The following is a 26299-nucleotide window of genomic DNA, read 5'->3' on the forward strand; positions in this document are numbered from 1 at the left end:
TGTGTGGTCATACCTACATCTACAGGGGCTGGTGGATCGTGTTCTGATTACCCTCAGAAATGAGCTACTTGGTATAAATAGGCATATTGGCTTCATTCCTAGTGCTACTGTAACAGATTACCACAGATTTAGTGCTTAAAACAATATAAATCTATTATTCGAAATAGATTTCAGTGGGCTGAAACCATGGTGTCAACAAAGCCACTCTATTGGGAGGCCATAGTGGAGAGTGCATTCCCTCACCTGTCCCAGCTTCTAGAGCTGTGTTCCTCCCTTTGTGGGTTATATAGCTCCTCCTTCAAAGCCAGCAAGGTAACCTCTCATATCTCTTCACTTGCTTGTTATATCACATTCTGCCCCTTGGAGCTCCTCCCTCCCTCTGTAAAGATACTTGTGATTTCATCAGAAATCCAGAATAATCTCCACATTTTGAAGTTCTTACTCACATCTGCAAAATCTCCTTTGCATAAAAAGCAGCATTCACAAATTCTGGGGATGAAGATGTGGGCTTCTTTGGGAGCCATTATTCAGTTTGCCACAGTAGATCTGATGCTCTTATTTTGTGTTTATTTGATTTATTTTCATTGAAGTGACATACTCTTCATCTGAAATTATGGGGGGAAAAAGGTATTTGACTTGAAGACCAAAGGTACACAGCACCGAATGGTAATGGTCTATCTACACACATGTCCCATTCATGCCCTACTACTGAGTAAATAGTCTTCTATATAATGAATATAATAGTCTTCTATATAATTTAAAAATTAAATATTTTTATTACTATAGAAAAAATACAAAAAGGGGATGCATCAGAAACCTGTAATTTTGGCAAGTATATACGTGTTTAGAATTCTAAAATTAATGTTAGACATTTTTCAAAACAGAATTACAAATCTGAAAAAACAAGTGTTTTGTTGTTAAAAAAAATTGAAATAGGATGCGAATGTATGTAAGAATACCCATTTGGTACCAGTCAGTCCATTCTGCTCCTTTCTTACCTGTAACACCTTGACTTTAAGCCTCAATTTCTTTTCTAGAAAATGAAGGAGACATTATAGAACAACTGTAAGTTTTAAATATGTGTTCAGAGCAAATGGTGGCTACTCATGTGTTTGTTAATGGAATAACAACCCAAGGAAATCTTCACAGTAGTTTCTTACTTGCAAATTTAATGAGAATTTTGAGCAAAGGATAATAATATAAAATTGTATCATCTGCCAGGGACCCACACCCTCCCTTCTTTTTAAGCATGTGGTTGAGTCCAATTGTAGCAGGAAAAAAACAGCCATCAGAAATATTTTAATATTTTAATTTAATTATTAATGGACATTTATTGTTGACTGTCATTTAACTCCAATTATGTTTTTTTAAAAGTATGCATATAGATATACAGGTTGGTGGAATAATTAAAATTTAAAATCAATTTCCTTGAGTTTTTTTAGACCAAAATATTTAAATAATGTTGGTTTCTATGTTTATTTGTTGAATTACTTAGAAAACTTCACAAAATTTCCATTGAACTTTTTAGATCAACGTGGTCTCTAGTTAAGTTGTCAGTCTGCCAAGAATCCTGTGGACAAGAATAAAGACAGTAAGTTCCTTGTAATTTTTGGTAGGATCCTCGGGGATAGCATATATTGATCCCTTTGATGCTGGCTTTACAGCTGCAGTAGTTTGTGTCTACCACTGAAAACAGACTGTATATAGTTGTTGGATGGAAACAGGAAACTATTATTCTGAATTGTTAGCCTTTGAACTAAGAGAATCACAAACTTAAGGTTATGATGGTCCATGTTTTCTCCACTCTAATCTTTATTTACCTCAGTTCCCACTTTAGGGACTTGGCATGTTCAACAATGAAACCAATTATAGTAACTTTAACAGAACAGCAGGTCTAACCAACTGTTGCAGGCATGTGTACAGCAGTCATGAAAACAAAGCCTGAGACACACGTCCAAGTACTAATAATAATCAGAATACAGATTCCTCCAAAGAAATATAATATATTCCTTATGGTCATTATAGCTTTGTGTAAATGCAGGTAGTGAAGAAATCATCATGTAGCTGATCCAAAGCAGATATAATTATAGTATAAAAATGTATGCTCATTCTTGGAATCAAACAGAATGGATAAGTCATGATGGGGTTCATGTCCTATGTGAGGAAAGAAATGACCTCTATCTATCGAATATAATTTCCTCATGAAGATGCTTTTCTTTTCTTAATGTAATGTCTTTTTGGAGCCATAGCAATGTACGATTCTAGCAGAAAGATTGGGGGAATCTAATAAATGTGAGTGGGATTAAATTGAAATTTGTGAATAGATTTTCTTGTATTTTAAAAAAAGAGATTAAAATGTATCTTAATAATACTGGATATTTTGACAGATAACTAAGTCACATTGGAACATAGAGTTTTAAAGGCAGATATTGATCTTTCAAAAAATATATGAAGATGATAAAGGAGATGAAGAGAAGAGGCATAAATCTATTTCTGGCCTGAAATCTGGTCAACATTTTTCAAATAAAATGTCATTTTCTCTAATTGCATAGCTTGAGGGCCCTTTTAAGTTTAAAGTATGGTGGCAGGGGAAATTTTTCCATTTATTTTAGGGAAAAACAAAACGTTTGTTTTGGAGACAATTCTGAGGCCAAATATATATTTTTTTTCATTTTATGTGTTTGTAATTTAGAATGCCATGACTTAAAATTATACTTAGCAGCAAGCTATAGACTTTTGAATGCAGTTTTTGAAGTTTTTGGTTTTTTTTTGTTTGTTTTTTTTTGTTTTGTTTTGTTTTTTTATTGGTGTTCAATTTACTAACATACAGAATAACCCCCAGTGCCCGTCACCCATTCACTCCCACCCCCCGCCCTCCTCCCCTTCCAACACCCCTAGTTCGTTTCCCAGAGTTAGCAGTCTTTACGTTCTGTCTCCCTTTCTGATATTTCCCACACATTTCTTCCCCCTTCCCTTATATTCCCTTTCACTATTATTTATATTCCCCAAATGAATGAGAACATATAATGTTTGTCCTTCTCCGACTGACTTACTTCACTCAGCATAATACCCTCCAGTTCCATCCACGTTGAAGCAAATGGTGGGTATTTGTCATTTCTAATAGCTGAGTAATATTCCATTGTATACATAAACCACATCTTCTTTATCCATTCATCTTTCGTTGGACACCGAGGTTCCTTCCACAGTTTGGCTATCGTGGCCATTGCTGCTATAAACATCGGGGTGCAGGTGTCCCGGCGTTTCACTGCATCTGTATCTTTGGGGTAAATCCCCAGCAGTGCAATTGCTGGGTCGTAGGGCAGGTATATTTTTAACTGTTTGAGGAACCTCCACACAGTTTTCCAGAGTGGCTGCACCAGTTCACATTCCCACCAACAGTGTATGAGGGTTCCCTTTTCTCCACATCCTCTCCAACATTTGTTGTTTCCTGCCTTGTTAATTTTCCCCATTCTCACTGGTGTGAGGTGGTATCTCATTGTGGTTTTGATTTGTATTTCCCTGATAGCAAGTGATGCAGAGCATTTTCTCATGTGCATGTTGGATTCTTACTCAGATACTTAAGTCAAATTGATACCGCTGATGTTTTATTTTCTTCCCTTAAGTTCATTAAGAAAAGTTTAGCTCTTTGTTAGAAATTAAATCATTTTCAGAATTTAATGGAAATTTGGCACTTCACATCCATTTTACTGTTGAAAATTTTTTTGTTCTGATACCTGTCAGTCAACAAGTATTTATTTAGCATCTCCAAAATGGCATGTGTTATTCAAAGTGCAAGTGAGAAAGCAGTGCACAAGATAACTCCCTTGCTTTGCATTTTTATAAGAGGAGGGAAAAGATGTACAGAGAAGTTAATTAAAGAAGATAAACTCAAGTCCTAATAAGTATTATGGAAAAACAACAGCATAGGTAATATGGTGAAGAAGAGTGTGGATCTCAGTGCCCCGTGGTTATGGTGGGTGACACTGGAGTTCAAGAGGCAGCTGGGTCAAGATTTTGAATGAGCAGAAGGGGTATTGAGGAGTTTGAATTTAATCTAACTTTTAAAGTAAAGTTTTGGAGTTGAAACTGGGGTGAACCATAGTCTGATTTATACTTTTATTTCTTATTCTTATTTTTAAAAAGATTTTATTTATTTATTCATGAGAGACACACAGAGAGAGGCAGAGATATAGGTAGAGGGAGAAGCAGGCTCCCTCTGGGGAGCCTAATGTGGGACATGATCCCAGGACCCCGGGATCACGACCTGAGCCAGAGGCAAATGTTCAACTACTGAGCCACCTAGGTGCTCCTGATTTACACTGTTAATGAAAGTCTCCTCTGGCTGCTGTGTCCATGGACCTGCTATAGAAGAACAGTTGGGAGATCCCTGGGTGGCGCAGCGGTTTAGTGCCTGCCTTTGGTCCGGGGCGCGATCCTGGAGACCCGGGATCGAATCCCACGTCGGGCTCCTGGTGCATGGAGCCTGCTTCTCCCTCTGCCTATGTTTCTGCCTCTCTCTCTCTCTCTCTCTCTCTCTCTGTGTGTGTGACTATCATAAATAAATAAATAATTAAAAAAAAAAAGAACAACAGTTGGTGGCAGATGGCCATGAGCCACTTGTACCAGTGGAGACCACAATAAGAAGTTAGTAGATAGCTAGATGATAGCTAGATGATAGATAGATAGAGAGAGAGAGAGAGAGATAGATGATAGATCTGACACAACTAAAGGCCATTTGGATGTGAGTGTTATGGGAGAAAGGCCTCAAGAATGACCCCAACCCTTCAGCCTTAATAGCTGAGGGTATGGGTCCTGCTCCTTATTAATGTCAGGAAGGTGTGTGAGGGGAAGAATGGGATTTGGAAGGGGTAAAAAGGATTAAGATGACAGCTGTTTTCCGTAAGCCCATCCAGCCATGTTCCATTTGATGTGATACTTAGAATCCCTAGTGGAGATATTTTGCAGGAATTTGATGGAAGGGCATAAATCTGGACCTCAGATGGAATTCAGAGCTATAAGGGTGAGCCCAGGAGAAAATAGAGTGTCAGAAGCTTTGAATCTGCTGGGATCCCCTAGGGGAAGGCTGTGGAGAAAGAAGAGAAAGGACCTCTGATAATGGCCAGGAGACTTGACTACAGGGTTCTGAGAAGCAGAGGGAAAGTTCTCTCTGTCATCTAAATCAATTAAAATCTTTATTGATTTTAAATAAAAGTAATTGTGTTTCCAAGTATGCTAGATCTTGCTATTTAGTATTAATTCATTGCTTAAATATATAATGCAGATATGTATCACATTTACATATTTATAATAAATTTAAGCTTTATTTCCATCTCTCAGGCAAAGAAGATGATAGGCTCTAGAGCATCTTGAGTATCAGAAAGTTTTAATAAATTAATGTCTTCAGGGCTGATAAAAGTTGAATTCAAAAGCAGAAGCAAGTGTCCCCCAAGCTACATCCTCATCCTCCCACAGCTCCACACATTTCTGTGACCATTTCCCTCCCAACTTCAGATTGGAGGACTAATGAGGAATAATGATGAGCAGAAATAGAAGACCCCATGGCTGGGGTATGAGTGTGTGTGAGTGTGTGTGCGTGTGTGTGTCGACACCACAGAGGCCAGCGCAAAGTGGGCGGACTTTTGACAAACTTCACATCAAAGAAGTTAGAAGAATCTGAAGCAGGCACGAAGTAGGAGGATGTGCTTGGAGAGAACGAGATTTGGATTTAAAGATGTGGAGGGAGTATCTGAGCTGTTATTTAGATGATATAATCATTAAAAGGAAAATAGGATCAAGAGTCACTTCTGTTTCCAAATTTTCTTGGTGAAGTACCATGTTCTTTGAATTTGAAATAACCTACTATTGATAACTTTATTTACCATAAAGTACAAATATTTGAAATATCAATGTTTCCAGATAAATCTGCCAGTTTTAAATTTCTGTTTTGTTTTAATATTTCCTGAGAGTAGGATTCAGTGAATTTCTCTATTTAAAAAGAATGAAGTTGGATGAAAACACTAATTTGAAAAGATATATGCAACCTTACGTTTACTGAAGCATGATTCACAATAGCCAAATTATGGAATCAGCCCAAGTGTCCGTTGGTGGATGAATGCATAAAGAAGATGTGGCAGTTATACGATGGATTATTACTCAGTCATTAAAAGAATGAGATCTTACCATTTGTAACCACATGAATGGATCTAGAGAGTATTATGCTAAGGGAAGTAAGTTAGTCAGAGAAAGACAAATACTGTATGATTTCACTCATTTGTGGAATTTAAGAAACAAAACAAACGAATAAAGAAAAAAGACAAACCAAAAAAACAGCTCTTAACTACAAAGAACAAATGGATGGTTTCTAGAGGGAAAGTGGGTCGGGGGATGGGTGAAAAAGGTGATGGGGATGAGGAGTACAGTTACCAGGATGAGCACTGAGTAATGTTATAGAATTGCTGAATCACTATATTGTACACTTGAAGCTAATATAATACAGTATAATAACTGTACTCAAATTTAAAAACAACTAAAAAAGAAAAAAATAATAAATTTTTTTTAAAAAAGCCATTGGGGAGAAATAACCCTAATATAGAAGGAGCATTAGTGATTTTAGCATTAAAAAAAGTTATTACAAATTTAAAAATTTTAATTACAAGAGCAGAACGATATTTATGAACATGTGGCACAATGCTGAAAAATGATGAAACATTCATGATTAGACCTTTAATGTTACAGCAAATATGGTTTATGATTCTTTTTTAAAATTTCAAATAAAACTTTATGTTGAGAGCTATGACTGCAGTTCTTTCTCTTGTCCTCCCTTACCTAATGCCCCAAATTACTTTGGTTGTCTTCTACTGAAGTTTTTATTTCTTAAAAATCCGCAACATATAGGTCTAGGTGTTGTCTCAGATGCCATGTAGGATTTAAACATCCCAACAGAGTGAAATGCTATTTCAGGAAATACGGTGCACGCTTGCCACCTAGTGGTGAGTGTGGAAACAAGTGAGGATTTCAAAGCAATCCCAAAGAACGTGAATTCAGAGAAAGACTAAGTTCACTAGTTATTTTCAAATATAGTAAGGTATAAGTGTTATGTGAAAACTATTATTTTACTGGCTAAAATATGAAAGAGAAAACAGACTTTAAAAAATACTATTTGTCTTTTTCATGAAAAGTTAGAAGATGTTTCCCAATTACAAAATATGTGTTGTGTATATATGTATATATGATATGTTATATATATTATATATGTGTGTATATATAATATATATGTTATATATATTATGTATATATACGTCTCACTGTGTGTTATACCCAAATATGTATATACATATTTTTATGTGTGTATGTTCATATGGAACGTTTCTCAATAAAAGCTAAATATAACTTGTGGATATCCCAGAAATAGCCATTGCCCACATTTTGGCTTAGTATTTCCAGTAAAATCTTCCATATGTATATTTGTATGTGAGGCTTTATAATCTAAAACACTCTGTATCCTCATTTGTAATCCAATTTTATACCTTAGTAATTCCCCATGCTGTTTTCTATTCCCTTCAGAAATAAGACTTCTCTCCCTATAAGTTTTGAACACTGGGGCAACACTTCTCAAGGGTTTGCTTTTGCTTCTGTTCCTGTTTGTCTATCAAGTGGTAAACTGATACAATCGGAACATCTGGATTAAACAAAGCTAAACAGATTTCGTGGTGCCAGACTTCTGTGAACAAGGAAGGGTCCACCAAAAGCTGATGTATGGAAGTGCACCATGCTTCTCAGTCTTACTAATTCACAATACATTCCTTCCTCACTAGAGCAAAATGTTGCATTAAATTTTATGTTTCCAAAGAATTTATCATGGAATATTTGGATAAATGTTCACTTAAGATATTTAAAATTGAAATTTTAAAATTGGATTTTAAGTTCTCATCAACACTGTCAAAATTGATACAGATACTAGATCTGTGTGTTGTGTTTCTCTGTTCTGAAAATTTTATTACTACAGTTGGAGGACAATGTTGTCATTTTCATCCAAGCATTAGTTTATAGGATCACCAAGCACTTCAGAAAAAACACTCCTGGATTTCATATTGGAGCCAAAACATCAAGATCTATTCTACGCACTTGCCTATCTTGGCTTTCCAAGACCTAAATACCTCCCATTTCAATTTAGGGTTAGAAAATGCACATTATCTTGATGGTCTTGTTATCTTATGAATCAAGGAATATCATAGCTATCTTATACACCTAAAACTTCCTCCTGTAAAGTAATTCAAGCACTTATTAAAATCCACATTTTGCATTGTATTTAACACGCATATCTATTTTGTTTCTTTTTTAGAATTGAACTTCAGTAGTATTTTACACAAGGCATGGGTATAGCAAATAAATTTCTCCCCAAGATATTAAAATAACTTAGGAAGTTTCAGTTTCAGTAAAGTCCTGAATGTATCCTAGGTGTATTTATTGTAGTTGCCTATAAAGAAGGGAGAGTAGTTGCAGACTTATTTTTTTTTCTTTTTATACATAAATATGGAATCAAAGAACTCAGAGATTCAAGTCTCTGGTATATTAGTGACTGTTTTCACATTTAAATATATTGCTAAATTCATATAATTACTTTCAAGGTGGAAGAGGGATAAACACCTGAATTTCTGCAAGTTGCGAAGTTAATTATTTGTATTATCTATCATGGTGCTACTTTGTGTAATATTAGATTTTTTTTTTTTTTTAGAAATAACTTAAAACCACTTTTTGACTCCTAGAAGGGAGTTGTCTGCTTAGCACTTGTGATTGGATTTTTATGAGATGAATGATGGGTGTTGTAGGAAATAACAGCTTGGAGAAAGATATGCGAGAGACGCTACTAAGATAAATATTCCCCAGACATTTTTGAGAAAAAGATGTCTCGTGATACATAATTTTATTTTACAATTTCTTAAAGTGGCTATAGACCTGGCTGTGGTGGAGCGCCCTGGTGTGGCGTAACGGTCAGCATCCGTCTGCTCCGACTGGTTGGTTCCCATGAACTGATAGACATTTAAAATATTACCCTGAGATATAACAGCTTATATATCTATGTGCTGAAACCCACTTAATTGCATTATTTCTCTTACAAGGTTGTACTAGCTAAAAACATCAGTGCTTTGTTGTTACACAAGAGAGTAGACACCTATGTGTATAACTCATCATTTTAGACACCGTTTATTGCATGCTATAATGTATGAATTTCAGGTCTGCGTTCTCATTTAGTGCTGACGAGAGATCTGTGAATGACTTTCCTCAGTTTACAAATCAGGGAATTTAATATTAATTCACATCACTTTTGTATCCTCTATCTGCTTAATGTTGTACATTTCATTTATTGATTTAATTTTTGGTAATTATTATCATAATTCAAAACCAGCTAATGTGCATCTATCCTATACCATTGGACAATATCGGTTACAATTTTTAAAGACTGATGACATTTAATTCCCACAACCGTATGTGGTAGTCAAGATGAGCCCCCGCCTTACACACGTGTAATGGAAGCTGGGGCATTTTAAGGAATGTTGGCTCAAGTTCACACAATCTGGACATCATGGATCCAGGTTTCAGTCCCAGACATTTTGAATCCATGGCCCCTGAGCAATGCTTGCCTTCTGGAACAGTTTGTGGTTACAGCTGTAATGCTTGCATCCACAGGCTGGTACTCTCCTAAGCTGTTGGCATTATGAAATCACTTAGGTAAGTATGATCCTTATCCCCATTTTACAGATGTGATAACTGAGTAAGTGTTCATGGAAGGAGCCGTCTCTCCTTAGGGATTATCAATCCTTGCAGCCGAGATGCAGCTCTGCCCCCAGGAGTGTTGTCAGGACTCTGCCGTCCCGGGATGAAGTGTCTGGAGAAACACACATGAAGCTTCATTCTAATATGCAGTCTTTCACATAACCCAAAAATATAATGCTTTGCCCGAAAGGGTATGTATTGGTGGAGGAGGGAGGTGGGAACGGTGAGGTAAGACCCATTATGTGATGTTAGAATATCCATTTTCTTTGTTACCCGAATGATTTAAATCAAGAGCAATGCAGTGTTTGTACACATGACCTTCTTTTGGCTGAGTAGATTATTTTACTACATTCAGTTTCTGTCTTTTTCTTAAAAAGAAATACTTAACATTGTCAGCTCTCCCACCAAAGCAAGATCGCAATAGCTGCACTCCGGATATTTCAGTACACTTTATAATAGTTCAGCAATGGGCCGTCTGGGTGGCTCAGTCAGTTAAGCATCTGACTTGATTTTGGCTCAGGGTCATGATCTCAGGGTTGTGAGATCGAGCCCCACATCGGGCTCCTTGCTCAGTGGGGAGTCTGCTTGAGATTCCTTTGTCTCGTTCATTCTCTTTCTCTCAAAAAAAAAAAAATGAGTTCAGAGGCAAAAAGCCATGAAAATAGTTTCTTCTATATAGTTAGCTTTTTAAAAGCCAATATGAAGCTATTTTTTTTGCTATTTTGATAATAACAGAAAACCTCCTTCTGGAAATAAGTAGACTTTTGATATTGGGAACTAGAGTGTGAAGTACTCTGAACTGTGAGTATAGCTTCCTTGGCCACCATGTTATTATGAGTAAATCTTACCCTTACTTGAATTCCATCCACGTAATTTTAGGAAATGAAGAAGCTGATTTTTAAGAGGCAAGAGCTTTTAACAATGTATATTGAATTTCTAAGTAGAACAAGTCCTCCACAAACTGGTAGAATGTGTCCTTCTCTGCCATTGTAAGATTGCTGAGGAAATGATGGTGAGGTATAGTTTCTGAGAATATCACAAATTGGATTATACCTGAAGACCATAGCACTGAAGGTTAGATCTCCATTAATAAACACACCTGTTAGAGTCTCTTGCTTTCTGGGATATTCAGGTATGCATGCACCCTGACCAGAGTTCATCTGTTCTTTTTTTTCTTTTTTTAAGATTTTATTTGAGATTGAGTGAGTGAGTGAGCAGGAGGAGGAGCAGAGGGAGAGGGACAAGCAGACTCCACGCTGAGCATGGAGCTCAACACAGGGCTCAATCCCATGATCCTGAGATCATGACCTGAGCCCACATCAAGAGTCAGATGCTTAACTGACTGACCCATCTAGGCACCCCCAGAGTTAACATTTTGCTCAGGAACATTAATCAATTAAAAATATCTGTCGAATATTCACCATAAGCCTAGAAATGTTAAACCATATAAGAGATGAAAAATGAACATTTTTAGGAGGCATACCCTTTTCCTTGAGGAACACATGGGGAAAGATGATAAGCATATGTTAAGTGTTAAGCTCTTTTTAAAATTATGAGTATAATAGGATATAAGAAAAATAATTTTCCTGGTAGCTTGGAATAATATTTCAACACTGTACAGATAATACCATGCTGATATGATTTGGATAGTAGAGTGAAGAATGGATATTGCAGGAAGAGAGAGGGGAAAGAGTGTTTGCCCTGAGCCACAGATTTCAGGCATGTGCTGAGGGTCATGGGGAATAATGTCAGTATGTAGAGTGGGTCCAGACATCCTTGAAAGTACAATAAGAATGTAGCTTGCTCTGGGAGGCAGGAGGGTGCCATTTCATCTTTTCAGCAGGAGACAGAAATAAGAATCTTTAATGAACCATTTGCCTGTCTGCATTGATATGAGAGAAATACTCAGACATACAATAGCAAGAACATTCAAAACCCAATATAAATTGTTAGATATTTGTTTCTGAGCCATTGCAATATTTGCTTGTTCATTTTTGTTTGTTGTTTGCATAGCAATTCTGTAAATTCTGGCAAAAGTAAGAAGAAAAAGATAATACTTGGAATAATAATAATTTTAAAAAGTGAGATGATTGCAGTTACCTGGCACATTTGCCTCCTCATCTGATGTGAAGAAGCGTGTCAGGAATGTGATTTGTTGACAGTCCTGGATTACCTGTTCTGTTACCAGTCAAACCACCAATACGTAATGATCACTGACACTGACACACTGATTTGTAGTTTAGGAAACATGTTCACAACCACAAAGCAGCAGAACTAGAAATAAAATCCCATTTGGAGAATTGAGAATTCAAGTTCCAGTGCTCTTACCAGTATTCTATTGTATTCCATTCCATTACAGAATGCAATGTCATTTTTATTTATATACTTAAAATTGTTAAAACTAACCATCCTACTTAATAGTAATTGTAGCAATTTTTCCAACTCATTCTGGAAAGGCAATAAATAATGCTCTCTTAAAGGTATTTTTTACTTGATGGATAACTGTATTTTCAGAACCACCAATTTATTAGTGCATATGTACTTTTTACAGTTTTTTTCTTTTTTCTTTACTAAGACATTTTGCAGCCACTCCATTTGTAGAGAACTTCTTGTTCTGTGTACACATTTTGACAACATTCATTATCTGCTTAACAGACCATATCAGTTCTGCAAAAGCCATTATGGTTGACTACAGAAATTTAAATTTAGTTCCTTACTAAAGAGCAGATTTTTGCAATCATGTATCAGATCATTAAATTTTACATTATAAAAGGCTTATATGATGCTTAACAAGTCACAAGCCCATGTTAAGCATGATACTTTCTTTTCAAAATGACTACTGAGTATTTTCTACTCTATGTTTGTTCTCAAAGTGACTACCACATCTTAAAGATTTTAATCTTTAGTCAGGGACCTAAAGTCAAACAAAGCCATGGGAAGAAGAAATTGTTTTCCTGTGAAGGGGGTGGCAGGGAAGGTTATGGAGAGTCAGAAGGAATCATTTTTGCTTGGGCTACTGTATCTTTGCCATATTTTTTATTTTCAAGACTCAAGTGTTTTTGTTTTTGTTTTTGTTATTGTAGTTAGGATTTCTCTAGGAGTGTTAAAATATACTAAGTTGCCTTGTGCAAATTATTTGCCTGACACTTTGGTTAATATAGCAAATACATTTAAAGAAGGTAACTTTCTAAAATACTCGTGATATATAGTCTTGAAAGTGAAAAAGTCATTACAACTTGATGGGCATTTAGATAGTACTGATCATTAATCTTCACTGATCGATTGACCAAATTATGTGTTTTGTATCTAATATGTTTCTTCTAGAGTGCTATCCTTAAAAGGGTTTTAGAACTATTATTGAGAAAAAAAGTGAAACACTAATATTACATTTTATGACAAGTGGGATCATTATGAAGGTTAAAACAAAAGTTAGCTTTAAAGCATGGTTCATAAACTATAATCCCTAATGTGGTATTACCACATGGATTTAGATTATTCTAAATATCCTGTTACTCTGATAATGAAAGAAACAGATTTTCCTAATACTGAAGTCCTATCTAATGTTATAATTTGCTATATTAAACTCGTCATCATTTCTCATATCTATGTATTGGATTCATTCTGTAGGTTCTTACTTTACCTCCCAGCACCCTGAATGTACACTATGATCTGGAAATCATGGACCACTGTACCTAAAGTTACTAGAATGTGTGAAATACATGCAAAGTAGGCTAATTTCATCCCCATATATATGTGTAATGTTGATGATAATATATACTTCCCTTATGTTGTTCAGGATTTTCCCTTGTCCTGAATTTCCATGACATTCTTTGTTCTGTTCCTATGCTTCAATAATGTTGTAAGGATTTGTTTAATATATATTTTTCATTAGTATTTTGTAAGCCTGTGCTCTACAAAATTATTTCAGTGCTAATTAAGACTTTTTAAAAAAGTTTTTTAAAAAATTATTTATTCACTGATGACACACAGAGGCAGAGACATAGGCAGAGGGGGAAGCAGGCTCCCTGTAGGGAGCCTGATTCGAGACTTGATCCCCGGACCCCAGGATCATGCTCTGAGCCAAAGGCAGATGCTCAGCCACTCAGGCACCCGTAATTAAGACTTTTTGCACTGAACAACTAAATTTGTACAGATAGAATTTCAGTGTAAATCATAGAGTTATGTGTGTAGCAGGCATTAAATTTTTGTTAAATGAATGCACTGAGTCAAAAAAAATAAAAAAGAACCCATATAGATAATGTACTTCATTTTTATGATGGAAACCCTCCTGTGCCAGTTTTACAAACTGAGCACATCTAGAGAAGTGCCAGCTCTGTTAGCAACACAAGAAATAATTACCACCATGGCAACACTTCTGAGAATGGAATGTCGCATCATTTATCTCAATTTGATGGCAAATTATCATTCTAATCTTTTTGTTTTTAGATTTGTGATATGAGTGATTTCCTACTGAAGATCAGTTCTAACTTTTTTCTTTGTTTTTATTTTCTTCTTATTTTTTTAGCTCCCTGTGAAGGCAATACATTCTTCTGCCATAGTAACATGTGCATCAACAATACGCTGGTCTGCAATGGACTCCAGAACTGTGTGTATCCTTGGGATGAAAATCATTGTAAAGGTAATGATCAGACCTTAACATTTGCAAAAATCCTCTGCCTATAGAGTGGGAAGGAGTTTATTACAACGTGGAGATGTATCAGACAGACTTACAATTGGACTTGTATATGGGCTTTTTTGAGCCTCTTGTATATTTTATAATTCATTTGTACACGTTTTTCTTTGCTTTTACCAGAAGTTTGCTCATTCATTAATGCACAGTAGAGAACCTTTAGCACTTGAATGCTCATTAAAGACATCTGAGTAGAGCCTGCCGAGCCGTGGAGAGGAAGCGAAGCTTTTAGTGCCGTGTGTTTTTCCCATCAGACCTGGTGGGAAAAACATAGCCCTTCCTCTGTGCCAGCCGCTCTCATTTATCCCAGTCTATCTTCACTGGACAACATGCGCATGCCCTAGAAGCACATTGAAGGAACATTTGTGCTTTCAGGTACTTCCAGCCAATTAACTTGACTTCAGTTTTGGTATCAAAATACTTTTCTTCCTTTCCAGTGAAAACAGCTTCTGATGCCCCTGCTCCCTTTCCTAGCCTGGACACAAAGGTTTGTTTACGTAGATAGCAATCCTTGGCTCAGTTATGAATGTTGTATGTTTTAGTTAAGGTGAAAATGCCAGGCATATTCTTTTATTCAGATTCAATATTAACTGATTTACAAGCAGAAAGGAACAGGCAATAAACTCTTTCATGCATAAAGACCAGTATTATCTATTAACATGTTTTCTGTGGATAAAAGCAGAGAAGCATTGACACAGCAGCCATGGTTCACAGTCAAGGAGAAAGGCATATGCAGCCTCAATTGCCTTGATGGTGGGGGAGGTGTAGGTGATTATTCAAGGAACTACTTCTGAATGGATGGGAAATTAATTTGTGTAGTAGAATCTTAAATGGGTACTGTAAATGATTGATAGTCATAAGCTTTATTTGCCCAATGGGATTTGTTCCCACATATATAAGGACTATTTGACATGAGAGAGGAGTGACGAGAATATGAATGGATATGCATTATGAGCTTCCATGTTTATCTTCTCTAGATGGCAAGACCGGTATTTTGTTTTCTAGTTCATTCTCTTTTGAGAGGGAAACACACTTTTACCATTTCTATTAATTGTGACAGGCTCATCTCAGAGACAATGTAGGTTCAGTTCCAGACCATCACAATAAAGGAATTATTGCAATAAGTCAAGTCAAATGAATGTTTTGGTTTCCTAATGGATATAAAAGTTGTTTATACTATACTGCAGTCTGTTAAGGGTGTGATAGCAGTATGTCTATAGAAGCAATGTACTATATAGTTTAATTAAGAAAATACTTATTGCTAAAAAGTGCTAACCATCATGAACCCTGTCAGCAAAATCTCTGATCACAGGTCACCATAACAAATACAATAATGATGAAAAAGTTTGGAATATTGTAAGAATTATCAAAATGTGACACAGAGACACAAAGTGAGCAAATGCTGTTGGAAAAAGGGTGCTGGTAGACTTGCTCAATGTCACAAAACTTCAATTAAAAAAAAAAACCACAATATTTGTGGAGTGCAACAAGGTGAAGTGCAATAAAATGAGGTATGCCTATAATTTATTGGAGTTAGTTCCATCAACCAACAAATGGTGTGTCCTAAAAAATGTCCCATGTGTCCTTGAAAAGAGTGTATGTTGCCATTGTTAGGTGGATTGTTCTAGAGATGTAGGTTTACAGCATTATTCAAGTCTTCTATTTCTGTTTCCATTTTCTACCTTGTTTTATCTATTTCTCAAAGTACCTATTGAAGTCTCCAACATTATGGTTGAATTTTCTGCTTCACTTCTGAAAAATTTTCAATTTCTGTATTTTTGAGCTTAATTGCTAGGTTCATATATGTTTAAAATTGTTGTATTTTCCTGATTGGCCCTCTTATTGATCATTATAAAACTATCTTCTTATTTTTGATAACTTTTTGCTTTAAAGTATTTTGCCTAATACTAGCACATCCATTCTGCTTTCTTATAAATGAAGTTTGTATGCCCAATCTTTTTCCATCCTTTTGTTTTCAGTCCACCTGTATCTTTGGATATAAAGTATATCTTCTATAGACAGTGTATAGTTGGGTCTTCTTTTTGGATTCATTCTGGAAATATTTGCCTTTTCATTGGAGTGTTTAATCCACTCATATTTAATGCTGGTATTGATGTATAGTTGGATTTATATCTGCCACTTTACTTCTTTCCCCCCTCTATGTCCCATGTATTTTTGTCCCTCTTTTCTTCCTTTATTGGTCTCTTCTGCACTGAGTGAATACATTCTTCTGTAACATTTCAATTCCTTTTTAATGTATTTTTTGAGTTATTTTCTTAGTGATTATTTTAGGGCTTACAACGTACAGCCTAACTTCTCAAAATGTATTTTAGTTTTATTCTAATTTAATCTCAGTGACATTATTTAATATAGCTCTGTTCTTTCTTCTTACCTATTACTTTCATACACATTATTTTTATAGTTGTTATAAATCAAAGAATACATTGCTGTAATTATTACTTTACATAATTTTATAGCAAGTGTATACTCATATAGTTCATTATATAACCCTTCTTCTTTACCATTTCTGATTTTCTTCCTTTATTTCTGTGGATTCACATTACCATCTGATGTCACTTCCTTATTCCGGGACAGTTTTGCTCCTACCTACCTCACTTATAATGTTAATTCCAAATATATAATATTTCTTTAAGTTATAGGCCCAACAATACAATTTTATACATATGACATTATTCTTTTTAAAAAGTTAAGAGAAGAATGCAGAAGTTATATACAACTATACAGTCCTTTGTAATTATGTATATAATTGCCTTTATTGGCAATATTTATTTGCCTCTTTAATTTACTGTCCATTTAATTTTTTCATTTGGGTTTGAATTACTGTCTGAAGTCACTTACTTTCAATACCAAGAATTTCCTTTAATATTTCTTTTAAGGCATTTCTTTCAGCATTAAATTACCTTTATTTTTGTTTATCTGGAAAAGTCTATTTCAGCCCCATTTTTGAAAGTTAGTCATACTGGATATTAGGTTTTTGATCAATGAGTTTTGTTTTTTGTTTTTTGTTTTGCCGGCAGCATTTTGAATATGTCATGCCTCTGTCTTCTGGCCTCCAAAATTTCTAATGATATATCAGCTGTTAATCTGATTGGGTTCCTTTCTAGGTGAGGAGTTGTTTTTCCCTTGTTGCTTTCAAGATTTTTTGTTTTTTGCAACATTTTTAATCTTCTATGTCAGAGTGTGCTTATCATTTCATTTATCTTAATTTGGAATTTGTTGAAATTCTTGAATGTGAATTTGTTCCTCAAATTTGGGAAGTTTTCTCCTTTTATTGATTTATTTATTGAATCTTTTCCTTTTACTTTCACTCTTTCTACTCATCCATTAAGTTGGTGCTGTTGATGGTTTCCCTCATTTTCCTGAGGCTCTGTTCATTTTTCTGCATCTTTTTTTCTTAATCTCCTTTCAATTGCATAATGTTCCCTCATCTCTTTGCAAGTTTGCTGATACTTTCCTCTTCCAGATGAAATGTACTGCTGAGTCACTCAAGTGAAGTTTTTGTTTCAGTAACTATGTTGTCCAACTCTAGATTTTTCACTTTTTTCTGCTTCGTAATTTCTATTTCTTCATTGCTGTTCCGCATGTGAGGAAGTCTTATCCTCTTCTTTTTCTTTACTTCTTTAATCATTGCTCCCTTTAGTTCCTTGAACATATTTATCACAGTTGCTTTGAAATCCTTATCTAAATCTGATCTGGCCCTCTGCAGGCTTTCCTCTCCCCTGTGTGTGGATTGCATTCTCTTGTTGTTGTTGTTGTTGTTTTTACATGCTTTGTGATATTTTTTTTGGAAACTTCATGTTAGATAATGTATTGTAGCAATTCTGGATATTGATTCCTCTCTCCCTAGGGCTTGATGCTCCTATCGTTTTCTTGTTTATGTGTTTATAGGGATAGACAGGGCTGATCTGCTTCATTGACGTCTGTGCCTGATGTTGCTGTAGGGAGATCATGCCATAGATGCACATACCATAGTCTCAGATAATCATGGTTCAGTAAGGCGCTCTCTGACCATCCTTTCTCTGTTCTGTTTATCTGTCTTTGTCGGTATCATACCCAGCTATTAGTCTCCACTAATTGCTGAATGAGTGTTCTGTGATTTTGGACAGTTCCCAGGAGTATAAATTATTCCAAGGTTTGATCCAATTAAATTCAATTCCACTGGGGGTTAGTCTTTGAGTCCAGCCTTTATGATTTGTTCTAAACTAGGAGGCTTCTTCTTCTTTTTTTTTTAATACCTGATATTTTCCTGGTATTTTATGTTAAGCTTCTACTTGTTCTTGGGTCTGGTTTGTTGCTACCAAGGAGCTTGCCAGTCTGCTTTTAATCGATTACCAGAAGAATGTCTGGGTTTTTGTTTTGTTTGACTTTGTTTTAGATTTCTACGCTTGAACTTTACCACACTATTTCAAAAAAAAAAAAAAAAAAAAAAAAAAACTTTCCTTGGGGAAAGCTAGAGTGCTCTCTGCTCTTGTGGCCTGCCTCTCTTCCTGGGTAGAACTTCTGCATTACTGCTCAGGGTGTTGAAAGGAGGCAGGAACAGTGACCAACTTCTCTCAGAGGAACACCCCTACTTCATGAATAGAGTACTGGTGAGGATGGTGACCTTTGGGCTTCTCAGATTGCCTCTCTCTCTAGGCAGATAGATTCTATGAGTGAGCTTGGGGGAGTATGACCAGAGACACACATCCTCAGCCTGTTGCACCCAGTGTAGAGCTTCCATCCTACCAATGGGGCTGGGAGGAGAAATAGAGCCCTTGATAACTCAGCCTCTCCTGCCTAGAATAGAGTACCTACCTGCACTATGGATTCAGGGGTTGGGGAGAAATGCTTGTGGCTTGCTCCTCTCGGGGAGATACTGTAGCTGTAGGTGGGGAGTATTAGGGAGAGGAAGCACTATGCTGTTGCCTGAAACCTCCCTAAGTCCCTAAGTAAGCTTCCATCATGGCCAGTTGGAGTGGGGGTGGGGGAACAGGTTTAAAGGACAGACTCTCACTGTTCTTAATGAAATTCCATAAATTTTCTTGAATAAATGTACTTGCATTTGCTGTTTCCATTAGGACAATCTCCAGAAACTATATATATTTTTAATCATTTTTCCCAGTTGTGGTTGTTTCACTGGGGAAAAGGCCCACAGACAGACTCATGCCACCATTCCAGAAGTATCTGTCATGAAATTTAATTACCTTTTGGTCTCAGAAATTGGTGTTACTTTGAGTTCAGTTATTTATGTCTGGAATAAACTCAGAACAATATAGGTAGGGTCATGTTCCCACTCGTAGAGTTTGAGATGTTTCCTTATACCTATGAGAAGAAAAATGATTTATTGTTTTTAACGTAACTACTTGATTCCCAAATGTCATGCTAACAGGTCTTGTAAGATCTTCTCCAAATGTATGTTTAAAGTAGGGATGCTGGGCAACGGGAGGTCTGTCTCTAAGGCTAGAAGATGGGGCCCTTGTGGAAAGGGAAGCTTCTTCTTGTTTCATTTTAAATATTTTTTCATGTAACTATAAGCCTGTAAAAATTCTGTGCTCAGTGTACTTCTTTGTAGGTGCTTTGACTACCATATTAATGCGTGGTGGATTGTTTCTTGTTTTGTTTGTTGTTTTCACTCCCCTCGACCTGTAGAGAAGAGGAAAGCCAGCCTGCTGGACCAGCTCACCAACACCAGTGGGACTGTCATTGGCGTGACTTCCTGCATTGTGATCATCCTTATTATCATTTCTGTCATTGTGCAGATCAAACAGCCTCGTAAAAAATATGTCCAAAGGAAATCAGACTTTGACCAGACAGTTTTCCAGGAGGTGTTTGAACCTCCTCATTATGAGTTATGTACTCTCAGAGGGACAGGAGCTACCGCTGACTTTGCAGATGTGGCCGATGACTTTGAGAACTATCATAAACTGCGGAGGTCCTCTTCTAAGTGCGTTCACGACCATCACTGTGGGTCCCAAGTGTCCAGTACGAAAGGCAGCCGCAGTAACCTCAGCACGAGAGATGCTTCTGTACTGACAGAGATGCCCCCGCAGCCCGTCAAACCCCTCATCCCGCCCATGAACAGAAGAAACATCCTCGTCATGAAACACAACTACTCGCAAGATGCCGCAGATGCCTGTGACATCGATGAGATCGAGGAGGTGCCAACGACAAGTCACAGGCTGTCCCGACACGACAAAGCCGTCCAGCGGTCAGTATCAATAGATTTTTTGATGACACCTATAACCTGAGGACTGAAATGCCTCCAGAATAATTGTGTTCTATTTGAGCTTCATATTTCAGTTTCTCTTTTTATTAATGATTTAAATCATAGTGTCTCAAGTTTTTCCCCACTTTTTTCCGTTCCAGTGCTATCCATATCCTTCCTAAACCCTGTTTGTGTACCTAGGTGTGTGTGTGGGTGTGTGAGCACACACACATGCCAAAGATCATTTATTTCTACACACACATGATATTTATTTCTATGAAAATTATGGCTTTAATTTATATTATAAATTTGTATTGCTAATTTGCTTCCTTCCACATAGTCATGAATTTTGCTCTCATCAATAATATACTTTCAGATATGAAATGATAGTTGAAAATAACTGCCTTACCAAGATGGTTAAGCCATCTTGTTGAATAATTTTAATGTAAAAATAACATATTTTGCAATATAATGTATTATATTTTTTTACGAAAGTGAAAATACTGAAATCCTGTTTTCCACATATCACATAATACTTATATTACAAATTGCATATGATAGTATGGTATGCTAAAATACTAAACATTTATATTTAAATGTAGAAAAAATAGAAAAAATTGATTCATTTTCTTTTTAATATAAAGATAATATTATCTGTATTGTATTATTAGCCCTAAAATCGGTAAAAATTTTGGGGGAAGAAAATTTAGTTTAGAAAAAAATCGATTTTAGATCCCCAAATCCATATGTTCTGTTTTGCATGTTTACTAGCATTTAGTTTGTTTTATATATGGACATACTTTCTCAATTCATTATGCATCCTCAAAACCTAAAATATTTTTAGTTGATTTAATATTTTTGCATGCTGATGGAACAAATCTATTTCCTTAGTTTCATGAATTTTTAGGAATGCTTTTAAGTAAATACTTGTATGCATATTTATTTTTTGTGCAAATATTACTTTGTTGAATGAAATAGCCATAACATTCCAGGTTCTGCCTCATTGGGTCTCTAAGCAAACATGAATCTGAATACAACACAACTAGGGTCTAAAAAGAAAATTCAAGGTAAGCGAATGCCCTTGGTTCTTTCTCCCACCTTGTTGTATTCTGTTTTGTTTTGTTTTGTTGCAACTGTCTTGTAGATTTTTTAGAGAATGTGCTATTTATTCATTATTTCTTGAGATAAGTGTTTCATAATATTTCATAACCAGAAATATACTGGATTCAATGCTGATGGAGTGATGATTTTTAGTATACATATCTTTAAAGTAAATGTTCATATTCTTACCATCAGGCATTGTACTACAATGTTAGTAAAAGAGGATGTTAAATTAGCAAGTTAATTTTTACATGATTTAAGGTTAAAATCGAGAAAAACTAGTAAACTTGTTTCAAAAATATCAGAAGAAATGCAAGTTTTTCAAAACAAAAACAATGGAATATTGTCTCAATATAACTGAAGTCAACATATAAAGCTGGTAATTTTCTTATTTAATTTGGCAATATTCTAATCAGACTCATATACTAAGTATTTGGTGGTACTTATGCAATCTGTGCACTCTTATTTTTGCATGAATATGTAGCTTATTTCATCAAGATTATATGCAGCATGTTATGCCAAATTCTGATATCAAATTTGAATGCTTAACAATGTAAAATGTTCCATAAATACTAGTTGTCTATGTGTACATCTATTTTGTGATCAAATACCGTAAGAGCTTTTATTTTTAGCACTTGATAATCTATATCTATATTAGACTAATTTGTCTCCAATTAAATTTGCTTGACAGCTAAACTCTTCAAAACACTTCAAGCCTATCAACTATTCTTGAATTAGGGGAATGCATTTCCATGCTCTATCTTACCTTAATAAATTGGTGTATTTGTATGCATTTTTCATTGGGAGAAAATGTTTTAACTGTGTTTTATTTTCAGAGAAGAACTATTTATACAAACATGGGGACTGTGAAACGAAAATTCTATAGTGAATTGTGAAAAGTGGACATATTTCTAAATTCATTCCACTGCCTTTATCCAAACTTAAGAATTCCAGACATTTGTTATTCCTTCGGCAAGACATCCCCGCTGCACAATGATATGTTCATTTCGTAATTTGGTTGCTGGCCACCAAGTGCTCCTTAGTTTTTAAATACATTTTGAGATTTACTGGAAACTTGAAGAAGAAATTAGTTCCTGATTAAGACTATCCCAACTTTTATTTTTACTGTTAGTTTCACTTTGTTTCTATGTTGTTTCATGTCCTTGTTATATAATTGTACGTTGTGTGATATGTGAACAACACGATTTTGGATGAACTTTGTGTTACATGTACGTTGTTTTCATTAGATAGACTGCTTGAAAATAGTGCGTTCCTGAGGGATTTTGAACATGCTACAGTTAAGAAGTGAAAATATGGACCATGGAAGCACCAGCTAGAGTTTTATGGACTATAAACATCTGTTGTTGTATTATGATTAAATGCAGCCAAAAGTCATGAGTAAAAATAACAAGATTGCAATAAGAAACATCTCATTTTTGGGGGTTCTTTCCCAAATGTTCCCCCCTCCCAATTTCCTTTTTTGTTTTCTATCAAAGGAAGATACTAAGTTTCAGAAAGAGTTTTTGAAATCAGGTATTTTACCATTCATACCCATCAATAGAAATGTTTTTTGATTAAGCACTTAGCAATATGACTGAATTGAGAGTTTGAGAAAATACCCTGCATGTCAATACTCGATATTTGAGTTGGAAAAATATCCTTTTTATTAGACACATTGTAAAAAGCATGCATTCTCGAAAACTGCTGTTACGCTTCCATTTCTTTGTGTCATATGCTTGCTACTTGTAACTTTTTATATAAAGATATATAAAAATGTATAATATTTCCTAACTTGAGTTAAGAAAAATGTTTTCTTCTATTAGAGTGATAAAAACTGACTTACATAAGTGCACACTTTATATCAACTCTTTCTACCTGTTAGGCTCTAGGATGTCTTTTAGTATTGAGGCTTACTTCTCTAAATTTGATCTCTCAAATTTTATGGAATATGTTCTCCTTTTAGAATAGGAAAATCTTTTTAAATGCTTTAAAATCACAGGCCCTTTTATGACCCAAATTATACCATTCTGGGTTGTTCTCATACTCAGGTGCACATATAATACCTGAAAGCTTACTAATCATGATGTGTTTAATATAAATAAAGTAAAATCATATACTACATTTGATTGCCATTGAATCATATACACACTCTCGAAAGTTTGATTTAATAAATGGATACTTTTTAAATATTCAATGTGTATTCTTAGAAAATAAATTTTAAAAGTCAGAATTACTATAAATCTGCTTACCAACATCTCCAAAACTGCTGAATTCTACAGAAGTCTGTCCTTCAAATAATAAAGTACTCCGGTCTATCACAGTTAAAACTTTGTGACTCAAGCAGGCTTTACGAATCCATAGATGAATTACTTACATACATCTCTGTTAGGAATTCAACTTCATATATGCTAGAAAAACAAATGGGAAAGAAAATAAAATTTTATGATAGAAACATTAAAGAACTATCATAGCAATTCTGAATAATCTACCTTGAAAAAAAGTCGATATTCATAAATAATCACTTCCATGAATGTGATAAACTGATGAATAGAAAAAAATATATTGAACATGATAAAGAAAGATTATTTCTATTGTTTTGCTACATATTTTATACACATTGCTCATGCCATAATTTAGCCTTTAGTATTTGACTTGACTGATTTATTTAATTGCATGCCAATTTTTATGCCCTTTAATTCAAATGTAATGCATCCACAGATTATTTTTGAAGTGATTAGCCATATTTTACTTTCCCTATGTAGAAATCTTCATAGGACCCTTAACAATTTGAGTGAATAATCTCAAAAAAGTATGATATTCATGTCAAGACTTATCTATAACAGAAAAAAAAGGAAAATAAATGAGGTGAACCACTTGCCATTCACTTGCCCTATAGCTGTGCACAGGCAGTTCTAAATATGCAGATGCTTCTGATCTGCTGGTTCACTGCTTAAAAGATATTTGCACTAGAAATCCGCTAATGAAACAACAAAATCCAAACACACTAAGCAAAATGATAAAAATGGATTTCTTATGTATATTTAATACACAACAGCTCCAGGGGAGAGCACAAATATTTCAAATGACGACTAGGTCTCCTCAGTGGTCATACTAAAAATATTTAATATCAGTCATTGACGAATCACAAAGAAAGGTAGTGTGATGTCAGGGCAGAGACCTCATGGCTTACATTAGCCCTCAAGATCTCTAGATGCAGGACCTTGAAAGTGTGGGATTCCACTATACCTCGGAGGCCCCTGGAAGAAGCTCTTTAAAAGCCAGTACTGAAATGTGTCCATATATTAAAAACTCCTATTTACTGGTACATCAGACCCTATCACCTGAATATCAACTTTTCATTTACATTCAAATGGGAAGACACATCGTAGGTAAGGAATGAGATGTTTCAAGATGTTCAAGATGTTTCAAATCAACTTATTTTAATAAATAATTATATTTTTTGATAAAGTGAATTCAAATATGACTTACACAAGTGCTTTATTGATTCCACAAAATGTTCTCCAAAAACATAATTACACACTATGTTAGTTAATTTGAAAATAGCTGTTTTCCTTTTATTTCTTTATTTTTGAATTCACTTTCAAAAACTGGGAGACATATCATGAGTCTATGCAACACCTGTGAAAACCTGCATTCAGCCTCTTACTTTTGTCCAAGTGCATTTCAGTTGCCTAATTCAAGGTTGGTGTGCTGATTTGGAAACAAAATTTTTTGTACCTGATTTTATATACATGCAATTGCTATGCATCATATTGCAAAGTAGACATACTGTGATGTTGGTTTTCCATAAATCACTTTCATTTGGTCAGATAATTAAAATGTGGCTATAAACGTAACTGTAGATAAATGTCTTTGGACTTTTGAAGGAGAACAATCCACACTGGAAATGTTGACTTTTCTGTTTTGCATCATTTTTTTTCCACTAAAAATATTTCAGTGGGTCTGACTCCATAAACTGTTATTCCTGGTGTTTAATAAAGTTAGGACTTTGACAAAAACTGAATGAATATTCACATAAGCTGTTGCATCAACTTTTTCTATGTTTTTCCTCCCTTAGGAATTTGAGTTTTCCTCAAATTTGATAGCTTTTAAAAAAAAATCCCATGAATGGATTTTCCTTGACCTCAGAATATCATAATAAATGACAAAATATGATACTGGTTCCTGTTACCTTAATTAAAGTAATGGCAAATAATTTATTGATGTTTTGGTGGTAAAATAATAGCATTTTATCTTATTATGAAGTTTGTATATTTCAATGATGAAAATGAGTCCTGTCAGATTCCAACTCTAGAGGGAGGTTAAATAAATAAAATCTCTAAAATTCTCTGAATCCTAAATGTATATGATTTGAAAAGCAAGTTTCAGGTTTTTCTAACTTCACTGAAGCGAGTCAGTTTCAATATCATGTCTACTTCTGCGTTCTTTCTTCCCTTTGCTTGTGTCTATCTGTTACACTCATGGCATGGGGGGCCAGCCAACAAATTGTTACATATGAAGAATAGAAG

The 26299-nt window shown here is 35.1% G+C and overlaps 1 protein-coding gene across 9 annotated transcripts in view; it reads left to right on the forward strand.

Annotated features, from left to right (window-relative positions):
- NETO1 (neuropilin and tolloid like 1) overlaps positions 1-26299 on the forward strand; it is a 130367-nt gene that overhangs the window by 90148 nt on the left and 13920 nt on the right. For 4 of the 9 annotated variants that reach the window (XR_007411637.1, XM_049111840.1, XM_049111827.1 and 1 more), the window contains exons 8-10: positions 14300-14413; positions 20114-20672; positions 21662-21736. Coding sequence is in view for 8 of the 9 variants with exons in the window: in XM_049111840.1 (XP_048967797.1) it covers positions 14300-14413; positions 20114-20672; positions 21662-21722 (734 nt within the window). In the remaining variant the exon portion in view is untranslated. The other 5 variants (XM_049111825.1, XM_035712386.2, XM_025422020.3 and 2 more) reach the window with 5 other exon arrangements.

The sequence above is a fragment of the Canis lupus genome, chromosome 1 (assembly GCF_003254725.2).
Source record: "Canis lupus dingo isolate Sandy chromosome 1, ASM325472v2, whole genome shotgun sequence".
NCBI classification, from domain to species: domain Eukaryota; kingdom Metazoa; phylum Chordata; class Mammalia; order Carnivora; family Canidae; genus Canis; species Canis lupus.